The sequence below is a fragment of the Oreochromis niloticus genome, linkage group LG7, assembly GCF_001858045.2.
Source record: "Oreochromis niloticus isolate F11D_XX linkage group LG7, O_niloticus_UMD_NMBU, whole genome shotgun sequence".
In the NCBI taxonomy this organism is placed as follows: domain Eukaryota; kingdom Metazoa; phylum Chordata; class Actinopteri; order Cichliformes; family Cichlidae; genus Oreochromis; species Oreochromis niloticus.
The window spans coordinates 52,130,399-52,152,681 of NC_031972.2; the positions used below are offsets into that span (position 1 = coordinate 52,130,399).

General features: G+C 39.5%; 3 protein-coding genes across 6 annotated transcripts; 2 read left to right on the forward strand and 1 right to left on the reverse strand.

Annotated features, from left to right (window-relative positions):
- The first annotated feature begins 832 nt into the window (after nucleotides 1-832).
- Nucleotides 833-4,524, forward strand: LOC102080028 (SH2 domain-containing protein 7). The gene is made up of 8 exons (XM_005470703.3): nucleotides 833-1,173; nucleotides 1,278-1,420; nucleotides 1,835-2,001; nucleotides 2,553-2,642; nucleotides 2,936-3,101; nucleotides 3,186-3,341; nucleotides 3,451-4,140; nucleotides 4,232-4,524. Exons 1-8 carry the CDS (start codon nucleotides 1,119-1,121, stop codon nucleotides 4,277-4,279), a joined length of 1,515 nt encoding a protein of 504 aa, XP_005470760.1. The 5' UTR covers nucleotides 833-1,118; the 3' UTR covers nucleotides 4,280-4,524.
- Nucleotides 4,525-7,344: 2,820 nt separating this feature from the next.
- On the reverse strand, nucleotides 7,345-19,618 carry cib2 (calcium and integrin binding family member 2). 4 transcript variants are annotated; one of them, XM_025908785.1, is made up of 6 exons: nucleotides 18,864-19,618; nucleotides 16,012-16,046; nucleotides 14,474-14,585; nucleotides 10,278-10,425; nucleotides 10,002-10,197; nucleotides 7,345-8,178 (listed from the first exon to the last, which is right to left on the reverse strand). In XM_025908785.1, exons 1-6 carry the CDS (start codon nucleotides 18,867-18,869, stop codon nucleotides 8,157-8,159), a joined length of 519 nt encoding a protein of 172 aa, XP_025764570.1. In that variant the 5' UTR covers nucleotides 18,870-19,618; the 3' UTR covers nucleotides 7,345-8,156. The 4 variants fall into 4 exon arrangements, with proteins under 4 accessions (XP_025764570.1, XP_019217175.1, XP_003440487.1 ...); XM_019361630.2 differs by having other exon boundaries at nucleotides 18,860-19,618; XM_003440439.5 differs by lacking the exon at nucleotides 18,864-19,618 and adding an exon at nucleotides 17,333-18,151.
- On the forward strand, nucleotides 18,453-21,749 carry lrrc61 (leucine rich repeat containing 61). Its single transcript, XM_003440438.5, has 9 exons — nucleotides 18,453-18,668; nucleotides 19,629-19,724; nucleotides 19,804-19,950; nucleotides 20,062-20,122; nucleotides 20,288-20,373; nucleotides 20,454-20,519; nucleotides 20,620-20,688; nucleotides 20,837-20,962; nucleotides 21,067-21,749. Exons 1-9 carry the CDS (start codon nucleotides 18,641-18,643, stop codon nucleotides 21,171-21,173), a joined length of 786 nt encoding a protein of 261 aa, XP_003440486.1. The 5' UTR covers nucleotides 18,453-18,640; the 3' UTR covers nucleotides 21,174-21,749.
- Nucleotides 21,750-22,283: the final 534 nt, after the last annotated feature.

Sequence of the window (22,283 nt, forward strand, 5' to 3'; positions counted from 1 at the left end):
CATGTGCTGTAGATAAAATAAATTTCTGCTGATCTGTTTACGTACAACACAGGGCACGATTGGTCGAATATAATGTTCATGGGATTCTTTACAAACACGGACCGGTGATAACATTTAACCCCAAACCTTACTACTCCCACAGAGGAGCACATAATGACTCATAAAGAACAACAAGAGCCGCCTTAAGAGAGTGTTGAAATTCTAGGCCATGGTACTGTACAGCAGCTCTTACTCATTTGTGGAACATAACAGTTCAGTTATTGGCTCTGCGATCAACCATCTAAATTAAATTAAATTACACTAAATTACATTGATGTACACAATACCCAAGTGTTTGATCAGTTGTGTATAAACAGGAAACATGTTTCCAAATTGCAAGTGATGTTAAAATCCAGTTGTGAAATCCCATCTCATCCCGCTCGCTATGACACAGACTCTTTCTCGTTACTGCATCTCCCCCAGTGGGAGTTCCTACTGCTCCCCACAGAGCAAAAACTGCTGGAAGTGATTCATGACGCCTGTCCCAACCAATGGGGGGAATGAGTTAGCAGGTATTTACTGTATGTGAGCCTGAAAAACAAGCTTGGAAATATCTCATCTTACTGGGGCTTTGTTTATTGTCCCGCCCTCTACCTTCCAAATCTGTTCAAACATACACAGTCTTTCCAAACATTTCCATTCCTACACATATTTGGTCCAGCTTTAGCAACAATGATCTGAACTTACTTCAAACCCAGATCAGAAAACACAAAAGATCAACTGCTGACGCAACTTATCTCCCATTACTCTGGTAATCAGACACTCCGTGGGTTAAACATCTCCTCTTGCAAACCAATGCACTCGTGTGCACACAAACCACAGTTTCTGTAAAGCTTACTTTCCGTTTCTCTTCAGGAAGCTCTCACATTGTTCAGCAGCCTTCAGCTGTCTTTTTGATGCAAATGAACTGTTTGAACTGCGCCGTGCCCGTTGCCATGTACCTCTACTTTCCAGACCAGTGGAAAAATATGTGTAATTGTAAATGTCATCTGTCTATATCTCCCATGTAGTGTCATACTCCCTCAAGACACTTTCAGTTGGAGATTAGAGACGGTTCAGAAGTTAAGAGAAGTATTTTAATGTTTGCTGAAATGACACCAGGTTCAAACCACACAGTGACAATCTCAAGGAAAGGTATGTACTCTCGCCACTGTTAAATACTTTATAGGAATATTGTATGAACTTTATAATTAAATTATTCATAATTAAATTAATTTTTCTGATATTTTTTTTTCCAGGGATTGAAAGGAATTGCTGTTTACTTTACAGACAACAGTATCCCAGAATTGAAAAGGTGTGCCGCGTTTCACAGTCGAGACCAAAGGATCAAAAACAGACAAAATCCCCCTGCATTAGGACCTATTTAAAATTTTGCTTCAAGGTAAGAACTGCTTACAAATCTAATTAGAACTAGTTGCTGACTGTTTTAATGACTAACTTGCTTTTATGTGATGTTTGACTTAGAGATAGATTATAAAAACTAAAAGTATTATTTGAGTAAAACAAGGACCATGTGGATTTTGAATATTTTTTTCTCTAAAACATCAGATATCATGTAACAGCAAATAAATGCTGTGTACTAAACTAGAAGCTCGCTTTACACAGACAGGTGTAACCGGACTTTTCCAACAGCCAATGACTTTCATTTAAAGCTATGAGAACATTGAGCTGCTTTCATGCTGGTTGACGCCTCCTGGAAAATAAGCAAATTAGACTGTTAAAATGCTGCCACACAGCAAACATTGGGGAATAAATGCTGGTTGTCTTCAGCGGATGACGGTGTGTTTTTGATCAGGATCGGACGAGGATGGAGCAAAGGGACACAACAGGGGATCCTAATGCAGACGGGACTGAAGTCAGACTCAGGGAGCTGACATCAAAGTGGTTCATAGAGACTCAAGTGCCACTCATGGTCAACAACGGACTCCTTCCAGCTTGGTTCCTGGGCTTCATCACAAGAAGGTAGGGATTCATAAACGGAAAAAAATGGAAATAACAAACTGAGAAAGAATCATTTTTTACACCCAGTTTTTTTTTCTAAACTCAAATAACATCCTCTAAGCTGCTAAAGCCACATTAAAAATATATATATATATATTTTTCTTTACATATAATTTAAAACATGTAATGTAGTAATGTAAAAAGACATGAGGCTTTTTGTTCATGTATTTATTTTTATTTTTGGTCATGTTGAGAAAATACATCCAAAAAAATAAAAATAAAAATAAACCTTTCCTCTGATGGAAAGTGTCCACTTGGTAACACACCCACTGGCACCTACTGGCCTTTCCTCCAGCACACACCCACATTCAGTGCACACTTACGTGATTGGCAGTGGCAAGTTTATGGAAAGGTACTGTAACAAAATAGAATTTCCACTGTGCAGCACACAATCCGCCTCGCTATGCCCATAATCTACCAGGCTGTTCCTGTAAACGTTCTCCAAATGTCTTTGAAACACTTTTTAAAGTTAGGATTTGGAGAATTTAAAGCTGTTGTTGGTCTGTCTACAGGGATGCTGAAGAAATTCTTAAAGAAAGGGAGCTTGGCTGTTTCCTGATCCGTCTTAGTGAAAAGGCCATCGGGTACATCCTGTCCTATAGGTGAGTGGTGGTTTAGTCTAAAGTACACTAAAGTAGGAGTTGTGTAGTGTTGAAGGTAAACTGCTTTGCTTCCAGAAATTGTTACTTATGTATATATAAAGTGTCTTAAAGATAATGTGTGTCAGATCTATCAAATCTATCTATTTTCTAAAGCTACTTCTAAGCTTTTGTTTGGTGGCTTATTTTATTGGAGGATATTCATGTTTCAAAAGTCAGAAAGTTGTGTGAATATATGTTATTTTAGTTCACTCCAGCTATGCTTTAACAAACTTTTGTTGTTGTTGTTGTTGCAGAGGCAGGGATCGTTGTCGACACTTTGTGATAAACCAAAATGAAATGGGGCAGTTTGTAGTCTATGGAGACACCGAGGTACACGACACAGTGCCCAGTCTGGTAGATTACTACAAAACAAGCCCCATTGAACCATATGGAGAGTACCTGACAAATTCGTGTTTTGAGGTGAGACAAAACTCTTCTTTTGAGTTCTTTCTTTAAATGCCAAAGGTGAAAGATAGAGGTCTAAGATATGTTTTGTTCTTTCAGGCCCTGGATGAAGACCTATATGATGTTATCCAGATTAGCCCCAAAGAAAAACCTGTTGCTGCTGTCAGCGCTGTGAAGAACAGGCAACGAAAACAGATTAACTCGAGTTTAGATGAGCAGCCTAAACGGCCACCAAAGGGCAACAGGACGCACGAGGTGAATACCGTCAATAAATTATAGAGCTGCTATCCAAACTAATGTGCTGAAAATAGTTACATTATTTATTTCACCTCACTGACTTTAAGAAACTTGTTTTGTAAAACAGGAAGGTCCGCCCTTGCCTCGAAGGAGCAGGCACCTCAATAGTGCCACCAACAACGAGGATGAGGGGGTTTTGTACGCCCAGCTCAGGAAGCAGTCGCCAAGGGTTACACCCAGAGACCAACACATGCATCAGGACAGTTTACCCAGACCTAATTCGAGTTCGACTTCCAAGGATCAAATCAATGGCAGATGTAGTCCTCCGTCACATCCAGAATCCGTTTACTCGGAGCTCAGCATCCTAGACAGCAAAAGCAGGTCTCTGCCACTCCTGGACAGCAGTTCTGATGGGGAGCAGTCTTACAGACTGAACGCACCTCCCGACACCCCTCCGAGACTTTCCCCCAGGCCAGTCAGACAAGGTAACGGCAGCAGCTCCCAGTCAGAGAGGACAGACTTGGGCAGCAGACCAAGCAGCAGCCACAGCCTGGACTACTTGAGTGATAATGCAGTTTATCACCTGGCTGGCAGGCCCGGGAGTCCACACACTACGTCCTTTGACACTAGATTGTCAATACCAGAGGAGCGCACAGATTCTGTGTATGCCGAGGTCCCTGGCGAAGCCCCCGCTGACTTCACATATGAGCCGATTCGTGGCCACAAGGAACCAATCAACCCTAAAGCCAGCAGCAACACTTACGAGCCTCTGGAGGACATGAGACGCAAACAGACCAACTCATCCTGGGGATTTAAGGTTTGTAATGATTTCAAAGCACTTTAATTAAAATAAATATTTCTTTTGTGTGTCATACTTGTATTATAATGAATTTATTTACCTCTTACAGAACGACAAATGGAAGTGGCTCTTCCCTGAGAACAAGAAGAAATGGTAAAGAGGCTACTGTACAACGTACTGAGGAAAACGTTTACTTGTTTTGATGATTTCACACTACTACTACATAATACACTCTGGAAAACCACTGTTATGTATTAATGATTTAATGAGAACTTATGTATGTTTGTTTTTTAACGTATTTATTTAAAAATATAACGTGTGTCGTTTCCTTTCCACGAACAGGTTTTTACACGTGGTAAAAACTGTGTAACGTGCATGTCATATTAAAAGCAATCTACTATATAAGAGGCTCTAAGATCATTATTATGCCATTACTGTTATTAGAATATTACTAAATAATTACTTTCGGGGTGATCATTAGGGTGGAGAAAATGTACAGCAGTGTCCTACGCAGGTTTCAGGGGCCCCAATGAAAGTATGACTGTAAAGGGGGAAAAACCTGCTGTTCAGTCCACAGCATGTGATTCACCTTGAACTGCAGCTTATGTTGAGGAGAACTGTTTTCATCTACTTCTCATCAGTGCACACAAACCTGGGCGTATATGCTACACTTTCCTGTCAACATGTATCATGTACATACATATATATGTATGCAGATATGTCTACGGGCTGTAGGTGACGGAGAAGAGGATAACACTGTGAAGAAATGGGGATGTGTGGTTTAGAGCTGCTGTGGAGTGATGACAGCATTTCCACATGTGGAGCTTGAGAAGCAAATAATAAATAAAAATAAATCAGGATACAACAACGTACAACTATTATCACTGCTATGAAAATGCTACCGCCTTTAGCGTGCCCTGGCCATGTAATGCACTCTGATTATGGTTTCCCATCGCTCACTCAAAGAACATTCCCTTAAAACACTAAATCATGTTGTCACAGAAAATTATCGTATGTGGAAATTCATCTCATGGCACCGTGTTTACAGCTGATCTTTAAAAATGTTACATGCTGCTTCCGTCAGTTTTGCACATTCACAGGAAACTTTATTTGCATACAGTTTTCAAACGTCTGTTTGTGACACCAATGGGGAAGTGGGTTAAAGGTTTATTATCTTCTATCATTTGCTCTTACTTTGTTAATTATACTTTTACTGGGGCCAGTAAAACTACAATAAAGGGAATCCTTAGTGTATATCTTTCATGGTTATCCTCTGAAGCAGTAAAAAGAAAAAAAAAGCTGAGAAAAGTAGAGGTACTGTGTCATTTCATGTAGGACACAGTGACAGATGTTAGGAAATAAGCAGTTCCTGCTTTAAGTCAGGCAGTGCAGACTAGGATATGCTAAAGCTCTTGATAATCAAACATTCAGCTTGGCAGATCATTAACTTTGTGGCATTTCTGTCGCCTTCTGTTTCACAATTGAGATCTACATGATAACGCGTCACTGGAAAACATGGGGTAATGATTTTAAAAACTTATCAAAGACAAGACTCATAACTGCCTGACTGTATTTCTGCACACTGACATAACAAAATGTGCAAGGTTGATAGCGATTAAGCAGTACAATTATATAAATAACTACCCTATGTAGCATTTAGAAACACTTAAGGGTAACTGATGTGTTTTGGCAGGCATTTCATATTACACCGTTACTAACAGCACAGTGTAAACAAATTGTTATTGTGTTTAAAGCTCATGAAATTGTTGAAGCTTGAAGGTTTATTGTTGATCGTATAATAAAAAAAATACCCGAAGGTCTGCCTATTAGTGTGAGAGCTTTCACCCACATGTCATTAATGTCTTTATCTCGATAAAGTTTTCTCAGTTGCCATAAAGAATATTCAAAACAATCACTAACAAACACACAGCTTACTCACTTAACACTGTCACTGATTATTTGTTATGGTTTATGTACACTTTTGAATGTATATTTGGTTCAAGTGAGGTGTTTGAAATTGTTCACAAGTTATTTCATTTTTAAAGAAAAGCGAGAAATCTTCACTGCTATGCTGTCAAAGCAAAACGAGACAGCTTAAATCAGATCAAATTGAGCTCTCAAACAGTGAAACCAGCGTGGGTTTCACACTCTGTTGGGCCGCTCTCACCCAAGTAATGGCTGTTTTACAGCATCATAATCACACTGCAGCAGAAAGTGGCTCTGCCGAGATCATAACTAACAGATGTTCCCTGTGACACTCGTCACTAATGAAGCTCTGCAATCAGCACTCTACTGCCCTGAATATTTGATGCTGTCCTCATAAATGAATCTTCAGATAAGACACCGAAGAATTAACTTGCTGCTCTGATGATTGCTTATTAAACTGAACACAACAACTGAGCAGATTTTAACTGTGAGTTAAAATAAGGCCCTCAGTATCCCCTCTCTTCATTTTTCAGAGTACAGTTGAGGAGAATTCATTCCATTTACTGCTGCACTTGTGTTTTATCCAGATGAGGTATTGCACATAAACATGGAGTTTGCTCAGATGCACCATGCATACCTTTTCTGCCTGTTGTCTGGGCCTGTGGTGGCATAGGAGCTCACAACACTTTACAGTTTGTGTTACCAATACCAAAATGCTTTCCACAAAACACACAACATCAAACGGTATCTCTACGTGTGACTTTTCTGTATTTGAGCACCTCAGCACTTCGCCAAGGCCATCTTTCAACTTGTCAAGACCATTTTGCAATCATTGCACTTGCCAAAAAGGAAAGAAAAATCCGATTTAAGCCTCAGCCGACCCAAACTCCTTAGTGACTGTGAAGGTCTGCATCTATGGCTATACCTATCAACCAATTCTGCAGTATGACTCATAAGAACTACCGAGCTAAACATGAAATCTAAAACACAATACACCATGTGTTACTGATGCAAATCTGTATCCTCCAGCCAAGAAACCACCACATGTTAATCATCAACCAACATAGCCAAAACCATTTCCTCCAGCTTTCTGCTGAAATTAGCCGAATGTGCAGGATGTTCACAGGCTGGTGAACGCGAGGCAGCTCTGTCTTAATAATCACATCCTCCTTAAAAATGTATTATAGCTCACATGAGAGGCTAAGCTGAAGCACATGCTTCCTGATTTTTAATGTGCACACATCTTCATATTTTGATATGAGTAAATTACAAGTACATTAAGTCAGAGCACACTGGAAAACAACATTTATTCAAAGGAAGACAAATACAAGACATTACATGAAGTACTATAAAATACATATCCAAAACATGGCAGTAACTGACATCTTGTGTAAATGGCAGATGATGAAAGCTACCACAAAGAGTTTGGATGACAAAGCCCTTCATCTAACTGGAGAACAGTACAACACGGCTGTCATTATATTCAAGCAAAGTACGAGCACAATAACAACATAAATACTTAATTTATTGCATAGCTATAGAATATCCCTTAATCCTGCTGCTGTGTTTCAAGTTTTATCTGTAGCTCTATAAATACTGGATGTCTCTGGAGGTGCTACTGCAGAAAGACTTCACAGGGAATCATGTGCAATGTAGTTTCACTGATAATGGTTTTGAAAGTGTTCCTGAGCCCAAGCAATGATATTCACTGCCGAATATTTTAACACAGTGTGCCATTCAGTATCGGTTTGTAGTTTTGTCCTTGCATAGAGAGACATCTCTTTGAGAAGACAACATCTTCTCTGAACTTTTAATTAGATTATGTAGTACAATTAATAGCAAATGCATTTCGCTTTTCATTTTTTTATCCCTTCTTCTTGTTTTTAGCATCAAATTCAAACATTTGATATGCTGCCTTTTTGGTTTCTAAACAATTACAAGGTTTAGAAAATTTGCTATCATCAGAATCCATCTTCTCAAGTTCCAACTGAAGTAAAGGTCAGAGAGGAACGATGGAGAGTGACAGACAACCACTGTGCTGTGATCAGGACATGGCTCAGGTAAAATCTTGAGCTCCAGCCAACTTAGAAACTGTCCATCCAACCCTCTCAGATTCTTATATGAAAGGTACTGAAAAAATAATAAAGTTGATTATTAGAAAAGTAACAATTACTGTACATGAAACATTTTTAACCTTTACTCAACCTGAGAAATAAGATTCTTCATTTTTAAAATGTCATTTGCGAGAGTGTCCCGGCCAAGATAGACAAGATAACAGTTTAATCAACAGTAGTGACATAGATTAATAGACACATAATTAAACACAATGTAAAATACACAAAATAAGTTTAAGCATATACATAAGATTCAATTCAATTCAGGTTTAGTTATTAGAGCACCAAATCACAACAACAAGTAAGATAAAGACCTTAAAGTATTCTGGAGAAAGCCCCGACATTCAAACAATCTCCTATGACCATGCACTTGGTGACAGTGGAAAGGAAAAACTCCCTTTTAATGGGAAGAAACCTCCAGCAGAATAAGGCTCAGTAAGGGGCAGCAATCTGCTGTGATCAGCTGGGAGGGTATGATAGAGCCTGATTATTCAAAACTCTGTTTAGGAGTGAGAAGGATTTCAAATTCAATTCCCTACTTAACAAAGAGCCAGTGAAGAAAAGCCAATATGGAAGAAATGTGATCTCTCCGTTTCTAGTTCCTGTTTCTACTTTTGCTGCAGAATTTGGATAAACTGAAGGCTTTTTACAGAAGTTTTAGACCAGCATGATTGAATTACAGCAGTAATGAATACATGAACTGGTTTTTCATCATTTCTCTGTAAAGGGATACTGCACAAATAAAAGAAAGCAGTCATATCCTTTTCATGGTCCTGTTTTTGACCCAGCGTTTTGAGTTTATTTTGGATTCATGATTCTTTCTTTTGCATGATGAAGATTGTTTTAAGTTCAAGTTTTGTACAGTTTAGTCTTCAGTTTAGTTCCTTTTTTTGCTTCTAAGGTTTATTTATGGTTTCTTGTCTGTTCCTTTAGTCTTTGTCTCGTCCCTCTTGTCCTGTGTTTATTTATCCGTTTCCCCGGTTATGTCTCTGTTTATTCTCTCTCTGTGTCATGTTTGTTTTCGTTCTGCTCCTGTCTGCCTCTGTCGCTCTCTCTCTCATTTCTAGCTCCCTGGCTCGCTCTGTCTGCCGTGTGTGCTGTTGTTTTCCCATGTCAAGTTGTGTATCTTAGCCTGCGCCTTAATGAGTTTCCTGTCTTATTTTGATAGTCGTTGTCTCAAGTGCTTGTGTTTAGTTTTGCTTCCTGTTTCTGTGTCTTATTTGTTTCAGCTATGTTTCCTTGCTGTCTCCGCTCTTCTAATCACCTGTGTATTCGTTGTGTCAGTTCCCTGTTGTCCCTTGCCGGAACGTCAGTTGATCTCCCTCCCTGCTCCATGTACTTCAGAGTTTAGGTTGTTGTTAGTCTGAGTCTCATTTTGCCTTTTGTTTTGTGTTTTGTTTGGTTTTCACCCAGCCTAAATTAACGGCTCACTTTTTGTTAAGTCCAGTCCTGTCTCTAAGCATCTGCAGTTCAGTCCTGTGTTCAAAGTGTGGTCTGCGCCAGCCGATCATGACAATCCTGGTCAAACAATGGCTCTAATATTCATCACAGTGTTACTTGAGGCCAAAGTAATGCCATCCAGAATAAGTACCTGATTAGGCACAATGTTTGTAAGATTTCTAGGGCCAATTATAATTACCTCAATTTTGATTGAAATCTAGGCCTTCTTCTTTTTAAGACATGTCTGCATGACATGGTTTAAGTAATGACATGCCACCCAGTTGTTTTATGTTAACCTAACAAACATGTCTTTGGACTGTGGGAGGAATCCAGAGTGCAATTCTGTTTTTCATTTATCATAATCCTAAAATGTTGTTGCAATAACATGAATTTATTTACCTTAAAAAATCCGGGGCCCTGGATATCATATTTTCAAAGTCAGCAAAAGAAAGTTTGTGGTCTCCGTCCAAATCTGCCTCCTCAATGGTTTTCTCACACACCAGCTCAACTTCTTCAGGAGTCAGCTCCTCCTTTGTCAGCTTATTCAGAGTCTTTTCCAGGTCCTCTTTGCACAGGTAATTATCCACATTGAAATCTATCATCAGCAACAGAAGTTAGAATTAGAACATTTTAATTCATGAAGTTCTATAACGTACAGATGCTTTGAAATGTTACCGTATATTTTAAAGGCATATATGGCCTTGAGTTCTCTAGGAGCCATTTCACTCAGGACTGAAAACATGTCCACAAACTCATTGAAGCTAAGATTTCCCATCCCGTCCTCTGAGAATGACTCCACGATCCTGTTGCGGAATGGATTTTCCTGGAGAGAAAACATGATTGTGTTTAACTGCAGAATTTTGTATACATCTGAACATAAAAATCAATCATCAAAAAAGCCCTACACATTTACAATGTCGTACATAAGATATTTTAATAAGAAAACAATCTTCTAAAGCTTTAGAGCACCCCAATTTTTCCAGTTATTTATTGCAATTCAGGTCGTTCAAGTCCAATGAATAGGTGAACTGCCAGAGGTTTTAAAAAAAAAGGTAGGTAACCCAAAACTGAAAAATAATGTATGTTTCAGAATTATACGAAAAGTCCTTTTTCAGGGAACACAAAATGGGTTAACAAAAATGGCGAGAAAAAGACGATTAACAGTGGAAGAGGGTTGATAACACTTAAAAATGTAGGTCTTTCTACAGAGAAATTGCAAAGAAAGTCAAGGTGTCAGTGAGTAGAGTTTCCTTCACCATCAAAAGGCACTCAGAAACTGGGGCAAAATCTGACAGGAAGAGGTCTGGCAGACCCAAAGCCACAACTAAATCAGAGGACAAGTTTCTCAGAGTTAACTGCTTCCGTGATAGGTGGCTCACACGACAACATTTTTAAGTGGTCGTAGTAAGCAAGCCTCAGTTTCAACTGTGAAGAGAAGACTTCAAGCTGCAGGTTTGACAGGACGAGTTGCAACATGAAAGCCATTGCTAAGACGTCAGTATAAGACAAAGAGGCTTGCCTGGGCCAATGAAACACAGCCATTATGGAGTGATGAATCAAAATTTGACGTCGATTGCCTAATGTGAAGAGGAAGATTATTCCAAAGCTTTGGAGCCACAATAAAGAACGCTCGGTCTCCTCTCAGTTTCAGCCGTGATTTGGGGACTGAGAGCAACAGCTCCACCATGGAATAAGAATAAGAATAACTTTATTTATCCTGAGGGAAATTCTTTTGTCATGTACATGCTCAAAGCAGCAGGAGAGACAGAGGAACAGATGAATAAGATATACAATATATACAATAAGAATAGTAGTATACAGTAATATACAGTAGTAGGATAGTGCAAGACATAGTATCAAATAACTCTAACGAAGTAATATATATATGACTGTGTCCTGGAGAATAAATAACTTAACTATCAGTGCAGGCGATTCTAGAAAGTGACATAGTATTGTGCAATAGAATAAAGGGAGTAGCAGCTTATGATTGGGGGATGAAACAAATAGAACAGAATCAGAATCAGAAAGGGTTTTATTGCCAAATGTTGAGCAAGTTTACAACATTAGGAAATTGCTGCGGTACTTAGTGCAAACATACTGTCGGATAACGCTTAAATAGACATAAAAATAAGAATTAAAAGTGCTAAGTAGATAGATATGTACATGAGTGCAGGTGGTGATCAGTGCAAACATGGAATGATGCAGTGAACACAGTGTAGGGTCATGTGTTAGTGGTGGGAACAGTCATATGGTTATTGTTCATGAGTCCAACAGCAGAGGGGAAGAAACTGTTCTTATGGCAAGAGGTTCTGGTGCGAATGGACCGGAGCCTCCTGCCTGAGGGGAGCAGGTCAAACAGACTGTGTCCAGGGTGAGAAGGGTCAGCTGTGATCCGAGCTGCACGCCCCAGTGTCCTGGAGGTGTACAGGTCCTGCAGAGATGGGAGTCTGCAGCCAATCACCTTCTCAGCAGAGCGCACAACACGCTGCAGTCTCTGTTTGTCCCTGATGGTGGCTCCAGCGTACCACACGGTGATGGAGGAGGTGAGGATGGACTCGATGATTGCGGTGTAGAATTGCATCATCGTCCGTGTTGGCAGGTTGAATTTCTTCAGCTGCCTCAGGAAGTACATCCTCTGCTGGGCTTTCTTTATGACGGAGGTGATGGTGGGCTCTCGCTTCAGGTCCTGGGTGATGGTGGTACCCAGGAAGCGGAATGAGTCCACAGAGGTGATGAGGGTGTCAGTCAGGATGATGGGGGGGGAGTGGGGCTGTGTGCTTCCTGAAGTCCACAATAATCTCCACTGTCTTCTGGGCATTCAGCACCAGGTTGTTGTGGCTGCACCAGGACACCAGACGTTCAACCTCCCTCCTGTAGGCAGACTCATCCCCGTCTGAGATGAGTCCAATAACGGTGTCATCTGCAAACTTGATTAGCTTGACAGACTGGTGGGTGGAGGTGCAGCAGTTAGTGTACAGGGAGAAGAGCAGAGGAGAAAGAACACAGCTCTGAGGGGAGCCGGTGCTGATGGTCCGGGAGTCCGAGACATTCTTTCCCAGCCTCACATGCTGCTTCCTGTCCGTCAGGAAGTCAGTGATCCACCGGCAGATGGGATCAGGCACATTCATCTGGGAAAGCTTGCCTTGGAGATGGTCTGGAAGGATGGTGTTGAAGGCAGAGCTGAAGTCCACAAACAGGATCCTGGCGTAGGTTCCTGGGGAGTCCAGATGCTGCAGGATGAAGTGTAGAGCCATGTTGATAGCGTCGTCTACAGACCTGTTGGCTCTGTATGCAAACTGCAGGGGGTCCAGGAGGGGGGCCGTGAGGGTCTTGAGGTAGGAGAGAACCAGGCGCTCAAATGACTTCATGACCACAGATGTCAGAGCCACAGGTCTGTAGTCATTTAGTCCAGTGATCCTTGGTTTCTTGGGGACAGAGATTATGGTAGAGGACTTGAAGCAGGCAGGCACATGACATGCCTGCAGTGAGGAGTTGAAAATGCCAGAAAACACTGGGGCCAGCTCGTTTGCACAGTGTCTGAGGGTGGCAGGAGACACACCGTCTGGGCCAGGAGCTTTTCGAGCATTCAGACTCTTAAACTGCTTCCTCACATCTGCTTCATGAATATGAAGGGTTGTAGTGGGAGAAGGTGGTGTGAAATCCTCCTTGGTGTGGGGTGTGGAGGGAGGTGTTGTAGGTGAAGTGTTTGATGGTGGTGATGGCTCAATGGAGGGGGGAGAGGTGGGGGAATGAGTGTCCAGTACCTCTGGTATGTGCCTAGTTGGTCAAGGGTTCAACCTACAGCAAGATAATGACTCAAAACATAAGTCTGAGCTATGCCAGAACTACATAAGGAAAAAGAACGAGATGGTAAGCTTGAAAACATTGAGTGGCCAGCACAGTCTAAAGACTTAAATCCCATTGAGCTGGTTTGTGATGAACCGGACAGAAGAGTGAAAGCAAAGCAACCCACAAGTGCCACACATTTATGGGAACTTCTGCAACAGATATGGGGAAGAACTTTCTGAAGGATATTTGACTTTTATTGTAGAAAGAATGCCACGGGTGTGTTCAGCTGCCAAAGGTGGCTACTTTGATGAGTCAAAAGTGTAGAATACATTTTGGTCTATAAATTGATTGATTGATGATTTCCCTTTAACTTCAATTGCTTATTTTTACAATGCTTTCATTTCAGAGTGCAATGAGACATTAAACTGCATAGTTTTCAATAAAAAACTGGAAAAATTGTGGTGTTCTAAAACGTTTGACTGGTAGTGCATATTCACGATATTCAAGACAACGCTATTAAATCAGAGTTTGTAGTTCAGTGAGTCCAAATGAGAAAGTGTTATTGCCTGGGGTAAAGTTTGAGGTCAATAAATAATCAGCTAAATAGAAATATAAAATATATGATGACATATTTATGGTCATGAAGTTATAGAGGACCAATTGTGTCTTTAGTCTTCTCCATCTTTTTTCTGCTATCCTTATAACCCAGCCTTAATGTGACAGTTTTACAGACAAGGGCCAATCATGCCGAGAGGAAGGGTGCATCATGAGTCCCTGTGGTAATACTCTGCGGGGAATAGGGGCTTCATATTAAAGGGCATGGCATTCATGCTTGTTTCAGAGAAAAGCTGAGGTAAATGTGGCTGAGATGTCACAGTATGCAAAATGGCATTTGAAATTTATTTTTGATTTACTTTTAGAACCAGTTAGAGCAATTCACGGCACATAAACTTTCAAAAGCTCACACAATGTAGTGGAGTACAGTCAGATGGTGATGTTAACAATCAGTTCTACACACACAAGCATACTGCTCACACTGACAAAACAGAGCTTTAAAACAGCGATGGAGGGAGGGGGGTTACCTTTAATTCTGGCATGTTGACTATTAAGGCTAATGGAAGTTTACAATCAGGTTCATTGGTGTAGTCCATTGGTACAAGATGTGGAGCCAGCTCATGGTATCTGCCATGCAACCTAGAAAAAGAAAACAAACCTTTGATTTTTAAGTCAGTACTTTCAGGGCATATCTGAGATATTCATCAACAGGGACACTAGTCTTTGAGAACAAACTTACTACAATTAAACTACATAAACCTGTCAAAGTGACTGAGTTTCACTGGTAGACTGCTAGGAACAAGTGAGGTTTACTGAAACAAGTAAACCTGTTTAAATTTAACTGTTTTTTCATATATGTCACATACTTCCTCTAATAAAAATGAACAATGTATCTTCTTTTCCAAACTGCATTTTGTTTTCTGAATACTTTTGTGCAATGTCAATAAAGTTTATTCCAAAGAAAGAAACAAGTGTTTTTTAGCACCCTACTATGACCTCTCTTTAGTATCCAGCACTACTAGCCTTGGTCAAATTGATATCAATGAGGAGGACCAAGTACACATACAAGTACATGGAGAAAAAATTCTCAAATGCCTTATTTTGTTTATTTTGTTGTAAAAATAAATGCAAATTAGTAAAGAGTGTCTTGCTAAAAAAAAAAAAAAAGGGCTAATCTAACATCTAGAAAAATTTCATACCGAAAGAGACCAACATTCGACTGGGTTGGATATTGAATGAAGGAGGGAATGGAGCCATTACACTATAAATAGCAGCACTGTACTACACTATGCAGATTTATATGCATTTTGTATATGAAATGAATCATAATGCACATTACGTTTACTGAGTGAAACATCTGTATATCCATTGTATGTCTGTTCTGGCTGCTCAGCTGTCAAACTGCATGTCTTTCAGCAAATCTCTGAATCTTGTTCTAGGTCTGTTATCTATGATTCAAACCAAAATATTACAACAAAATGGTCACAAGTGAAAACTTACAGTATAGTGAAAGGTTACAATGTTAACAAATATGTATATATAATTGGGGTCATACGTCACAGCACTATACCATTAACACTCAAACTCATAGTTGGAAACAATTTTATGATATAAAACAACACAACCGCACACACAAATATATGCATGCCACTTGGTAAGTTACTTGTGTCTCTAGGCCAAAACTCAGCTTTTGATTTACTGTAAATCAGCAAATCAGAAGCAAACAACCCAACCAACTCCAGGAATACCAAGGTAATGTTGGTCATGTATGCGACCTGTAGTGTAGTGATCTATTTTATACAAAGCCACGTGATGAAAGAATGGCATGCAACTTAACATACACTATTAAATGCCAAATCCTGACCCAGTTAAAGCACACACACTCCAAAGAGCAAAGACATACCCCAGGAAAATAAAAGAAAGCCTTATAACAACATATTTGCATCTTCTTATGGTCGGTGTAAGTGGTGAATTTATGTGGTTTAAATGAATGACAGTGCAACATATATCTGCGAGCGATTTTTCAGAATAAAAAGGAAAAAAAAAAACCTCATCAAACTCTTACCGCAGAATTTCTTTCCGAGTAAAAAACGTGCAATCCTGCAGTGAGAGAAAAACAGCATGTGAAAAACAAATACTTTGAATTGAAGGTTTTATAGCGCTGCTCATGATGACAAATCCTTTAAGGTGTAATCGAAATTTGCATAAAATGCTCACAATGACACATCTGTGAAGAATCATTACTGTAAAACGCTGAGCGAGGTGTCTGGTTTCTCCTAAACGATGATGCGTTTAAGTACATGAGAACATAATCTGCTGTTGTCTGACATGCATGTGCTGGCACACGCATTATCCAACGGCTCTACCGGGGGCACCTCAGTTTACATTTGTCTTTTGTATGAATTCTGTCTGAGCTACTCCCCTGGGTGTTAGAAGCAGAGTGCAGTCAGATGAGCTCAAGGGACAGCACCTTTTGCTTTCACTGATACACCTACTAAAGTCAACCTTACCTGCTATGCTCCATAACACGAGATAACAATGTGCTGACACTTAGAAATGGCAATACAGTCATGCTGGTTAAATTATAGCTGTTGAGTTCTAAATTCCCTGGTGAATGAAGCAAGCTGATGCAGTATCCAATGATCTATTTGAGCCAAAGAGAGATTTAAATTCAAGTGATACTCTAAAGATAACAACTGTTAGACAAACAGAAATGGTACTCTAGGAGTAGTTGAAGTAACCAGAGAAGCTCTTGAGAAACTGTGTCCTGAGAGTAGAGTTTCACGGCACATCATCGCTGGCTTTGGCATCAATTATTAAGTCCACGGCGAATCACATGATAAACCTGTGCATATGAAGATGTCTTTCTCCCTGGGAAAACCTGGATTTTTGTTACAGGGAACAAAAGGTCAGATCTTCTCAGATGATCAGTTTACATGATGTCCTCCAGTTTGGAATGAAATCAAAACCTTTTGCTATCTGCTTATCAATATTTAAATAAAAATGTGGCCATAGCTGACGATACTATGGTAGGAAATGGTTTTTTGTCTGTCATAAATTACATTGATGGGGGAACTAGGACCACCGAATAGCTCCTAGATCAGGGTTAGAGTGACTTTCCCCCTTTTCAATAAGTGAGAAAATAAAAAGATAAATAAAATGATGATTTGTGTTATATCAGTCTAACAACAGGAGTGCAATAATCACAAAAAAAAAGATGTTTAATTTTACCGAGATTTTTACTTCACTTAGCCTTCAAAGTTGTCCAGTAATGTGTTTAACTGGCTGCACATAATTAAGACATTAAAACATTATTCACTTGAATGAATTGCTTGAAATCCAGATTCCAAACACAGGTATGGACACAAACTGACGTACAAGCTTACCTGATAAGCATCAAGCTGCTCGTCGGTAAATATCGTTTGTTTATTACCCATCTTGATCAAGTAATTTGTTGCTTGTACACATTCACAGCACTGAATGTCCGAAGCCTTTTCTCAATGAAAGGCATTTAGAAGGTCCGCAGAGACAAAGTCTCCGCACAAGATAAATTTATATCGTTGCAAACTCCTAAAAAAGGGTATTGGTGTCCTTCTAGTCGATGTCCTCCATGACTGCAAAAGTAGATGAAGTGCGTCAAGAATATATATTAATAATAAAGATTTTCAGTTAAGTCGGAGCCAGTGGATGTTGTCTGCTGACCCCAAGGAGTGCAAAGTGATCTGTTTCTCCTCCTTAAGTACCCAAATGGTGTCCACCGGAGTCCAGACAAACCAATGGGACCGGAGCTAAGAAATGAATAAATAAAAAGGCCTACTTGAGAACTAGAAACTGCTAGCAACAGGGATGATGTAACCTCACCTTGGGGCCACTTAATTACACACTAATTAAACATTTTTTTTCTTATTCTGTGTTATATAGTATTACGAACAGGCTATGACTGATATCACTGATAAGATGTAATCTGTGCTTTAATATTGCAACCAGTCCACTTGCTAAATTGTAAAATTTGGGCACTTTTTTGCTCGTTTTTTAAAAAAAAAATATATACATTATTAACCTGCAGTATGCACAGTAAATACAGTGATAAAAGTAATCTTACAGGTGGCTATGCCAATGATATTTAATATTACAATATGTCCACCTGAGATTTAATACAGTACAAGCCCAATATTATATTTATACGTAGAGTAATTACGAGGAGAAAAACTTGTTTTTATGCACCGCTGCTAATTACCATTTGGTACAACGCATAACTATTCTGCTATTTAATATATAGTAGTAGCATACCACAGATACAGAAAGCCCAGCATAGTTATTATCGACGGCACAGTAGCAAGACCACAACTTTTAATTGACCCGAGAACCTGTTGCACGGAAGCGGCATTTAATATATGTGCATTTCTTATTTATATATTTAATTTAGCAGGTGTGCAGCTTCTTTCAGCAGTCTGCACCGCAGATGATCGCCTCCCCCCATCCCTCTGCCGGCTGCGGAGACTGAGGTCCGTCTCATCCACCTGCGTGCTATTTACAGCACGGCAGTACAGTGAGCGTGTCCTGACTGCACACCAGGACAGATGATAATTTCACATTCACCCCTCAGAGCCACTACCTCTCCTAACCATCACACTGGTTAAAAGTGTAGCTCTTTACCGGGTTAGGCAGCTTTGAAGGCAGCAAAGTTGCCCAGGATGGACTCCAAGCGAGAGAAGGACCAAGGTAAGTTGTGATGGGTAGCTTGTTGCTACGTCGCTATGCTAGCCACTAGCTGCTTATGCTAGGTAGCTGTGCTTTCAGCTACAACATAACCCCTTTTTGTTTGTTACACAACATTTTGCTTATATCATCTCATGAGAAAATAAAAAAATAAAACAGACGGGGAACGTTTTTAATTATATTCAAGAACCCACCCACTTTCATCCGGCTGAATCATCCTCATGATTTAATTCACGCAGCCGCTGTCCCACGAATATAGCTAACATGGGCTAACAAAGTCCCTTTAATGCCTCTGCTAACAAGTTGTAACGTTATTGCTGGCCGACTGTGCGGTAATCTAAACATCATGACCTTTCTTTCTGCAGGTGCAGTCCAAAACATTAGTCCCTGCTTACACCCAATCCATTCTCTGTCATATTTAAGGATATAAATCCATGTCTGTCAGTGCTCATTTAGTTTGTAAATAAGTAAATAAAAATCGTGCTGCATATCTGAAAATGTAATAAGAGGATGACCAAGAAAATAACAGAGCCCTACATCAGCATCATTATCATCATCATCTCTGGTCAACCATGATTTCCTTTTACCTCTCTTAATAAGAGCTGGCTGACACTGCCTCAGGGAATCAAGCCAAATATAACTCCCTGGGTTTCTTTTATTTATGCATACAACTGGCAAGATAATACCACCCAGCAGCACATCTGTTTGTGACCCTATCCTCAAGAGGACATCCCAGCGTGCAGCCAGATATGAAATTCAGAAACTGCTTGTCTGATTTTTTTTTGTTTCCTATTAGAGATGATTGCCTGGATTATTTGCTTATACCGTAAGCAGAACAGACACCGTGCTTCCAGCGTTTTCTTTTGCAGTGCTGACTCACGAACAATGACACAGTGGGTGCATGCGAAAAGAAAAATAAATATGCTTTGCTCTGCTGAAGTCTTGTGACTCATATTCTTTCAGATGCAGACCATGAAAAGATAACTGCCGTGCTGCTCAAGTCACGTACGGGGGAATTTGATCTGGAGTCGATATTGTTTCTCAAATTAAGAAACCTCGGTAAGATGGAAATAATATATTAGCATTTCATTCTGCAAAATTTTCATTTCATTTATGATTTAAATTGTATGTCTTGTAGGTATACATGATCTTGGATGCATTGGGGAATGTATAAACCTGGAGAGACTGGACCTCTCTGGAAATAATATCACAAATTTGGCTCCTTTAGCATCTCTACGGCTTCTTTCAGTACTCAATTTGTCTAACAACAGGGTCTCCAATTTAGGTACAATTTCAGAAGAAAAACATTATTTTTTTCTTGCATTATTAAGATGATTACTCTCATGAAAAGGCTTTAAAATTTCTCATAAATTGGTCACTGCTTTTGTATTTCCAGAGCCCCTGCGCACTTGTGACGGTTTACAGAACTTAAATGTGGCTGGTAATATTATATCCAGGTAAGACTAAACAACCACTGAATGTCTTTTTTTTTCCTGCAGGTGATTAAAAATGTGAATATGTCACAAGCGGCTGTGTTACTGACATAAAAGGATAAAAGCTTTATGCATAAGTTACTATGTTGTTAGGCATTTTAAGAGCATGTCTGTTTTGCTTTTCAACAGTATTGAGAACCTACACTGCCTTGTTTCTTTGAGAAAGCTAGAAAATATACGTCTGAAAGACAACACCTATAATTACACTAATCCAGGTAATTTTGGTGACTTTGAACATATTCCAGTGGATGAAAATTCTCTATTAATGAACTCATGTTAAGTTTCTTTATGCCAGTGTGCAGAAACTCTTCATATAGAGCAGTAGTTCTCGAGATGTTCCCCAATATCAAAGTGCTGGATGGTAAGTTTTTTTCCCCCATTCATTCTTTGGACATTTAACTGTTCAACATTAACTTTGTAAGAGTTTCGTGTTTTAGAGAATTAATCTGCTTAAATTGCAGGTGAAAGAGTTGTCGGGCGTGGAAGCGATCTGTATCAGTTATGCAAGGACATTGATGATACCATAAAAGGTATGTTTTTAATGAGCTTGTTGTCACACTTTGTTTGCTGGATCAATTTGGTGATTATGGCACCGCTGATAGTTGTGATGCACTTGTGTTTGCCTTTGCTTGTATAATATACCGAGACTGATATTTACTTCTTTTGAATGATGATTAGCTGGTCTGTACAAGAATGGACAGCTTGTTGAACATCCTGATTGCAAGCCATGGGTGGAAGATAGTTACTGGGAGATAAAGAGATCTAATAATGCCATTATTGAAGAAGCCTATAAGCAATTTAATGGTAAGAGAATATCTGCAAACCTATTCCTAGATATCTAGCTGGTTGCTAACAGTGTTAAGTGCATAGTGTATTCCTTGATTTTTTATGTATTTTTCTTTGTACAGATGTTCTTCATGAATGCAGACTCCTCAACAACAGAGCCACTCATGTGATTTCACAAACTGAAAGATCCATGAGCCTGAAGAAGCAACCAAAACAATATGCCATCTGAGCCGGCCTATTTCGAACACATTCGTGGGCAACATTTATCAACTTCTCTGCTTGTATGATATACCATGGCTAATGTACTGTAGGTTTTTGCAGATTAACCACTCTGTATCCAAATGCTTGACATTTACCATTGCCTGACACACATGCGCTGTCTTGCAGTGTGTGGCATTTGCTGACCTTGTACTCATCCTATGCATTGGGTATTGGACAAAACATGTAGGTGGTGTGAAAACCTTTACCCGTACCGACAGCCCTCAGTTTGGTTCAAAGATGTCTTTACTTGCACAGTGTGCATTTTGTACCATATTGTAGCCTCCATTTATGCTGAGGGCTGCTTTATGCTGCTTAAGATTTTCTATTGGTTCTCAGTAATTTATAGCTTTTTTCCATTTTGCATTGCTGGAGAATTCGGGAAGTTATTGTGTCCCATGCTGTGTGCTTTCTTTGTAAGTTCAATTTCTGCAAAAAGAAAAAGGTGATTTAATGATTGCTTCAGCTGTTTCTACTTGTTTTATACCATAAAGTTTATTATATGTGTAATCAAAATGTGGAAAATACAGTGCGTATGAAGCTTTAATGGTGTACCACATCTTTTATTTTTACTAATATATCTGTATATATTATACAAAACATGTGTGTGATATGTATACAACTCATACATATATTCATACAGACCCATGTTTGCTCACTCTTGACCGATGAACATGATTTTAAAAGATAAAGCAGAAGGCTGTAGCCTGCAGAAGTTGCTCCTTGGTAGATTTGCATGTAAGAAGCGGTCCACTGGCGCCACCTGCAGGCGGTAATAGTGATGCAACGCTAAGCACCCATCCGGATTCATTCACTATTATTACTGTGCTATTTAAAATATAGCCCATATGAGAAGCTTGCATTTAGGTTTAGTTTAATTAAGTCTTTTTTCATTATCTTTATCCAGAAGTTAGAAAAGTAAGACCCAAGAGAGGTCCTGTCTTTGTGTTTTACATTCCATTTGACGTAAAGATGTGACCAGCATACACAGGAGAAATGCTTTCAATACTTTTAGTAGTTCAGTCGATGCAATCATAAGACAATTAAAAACAACAGTAAGTTCAGATTCACCTTTATCATT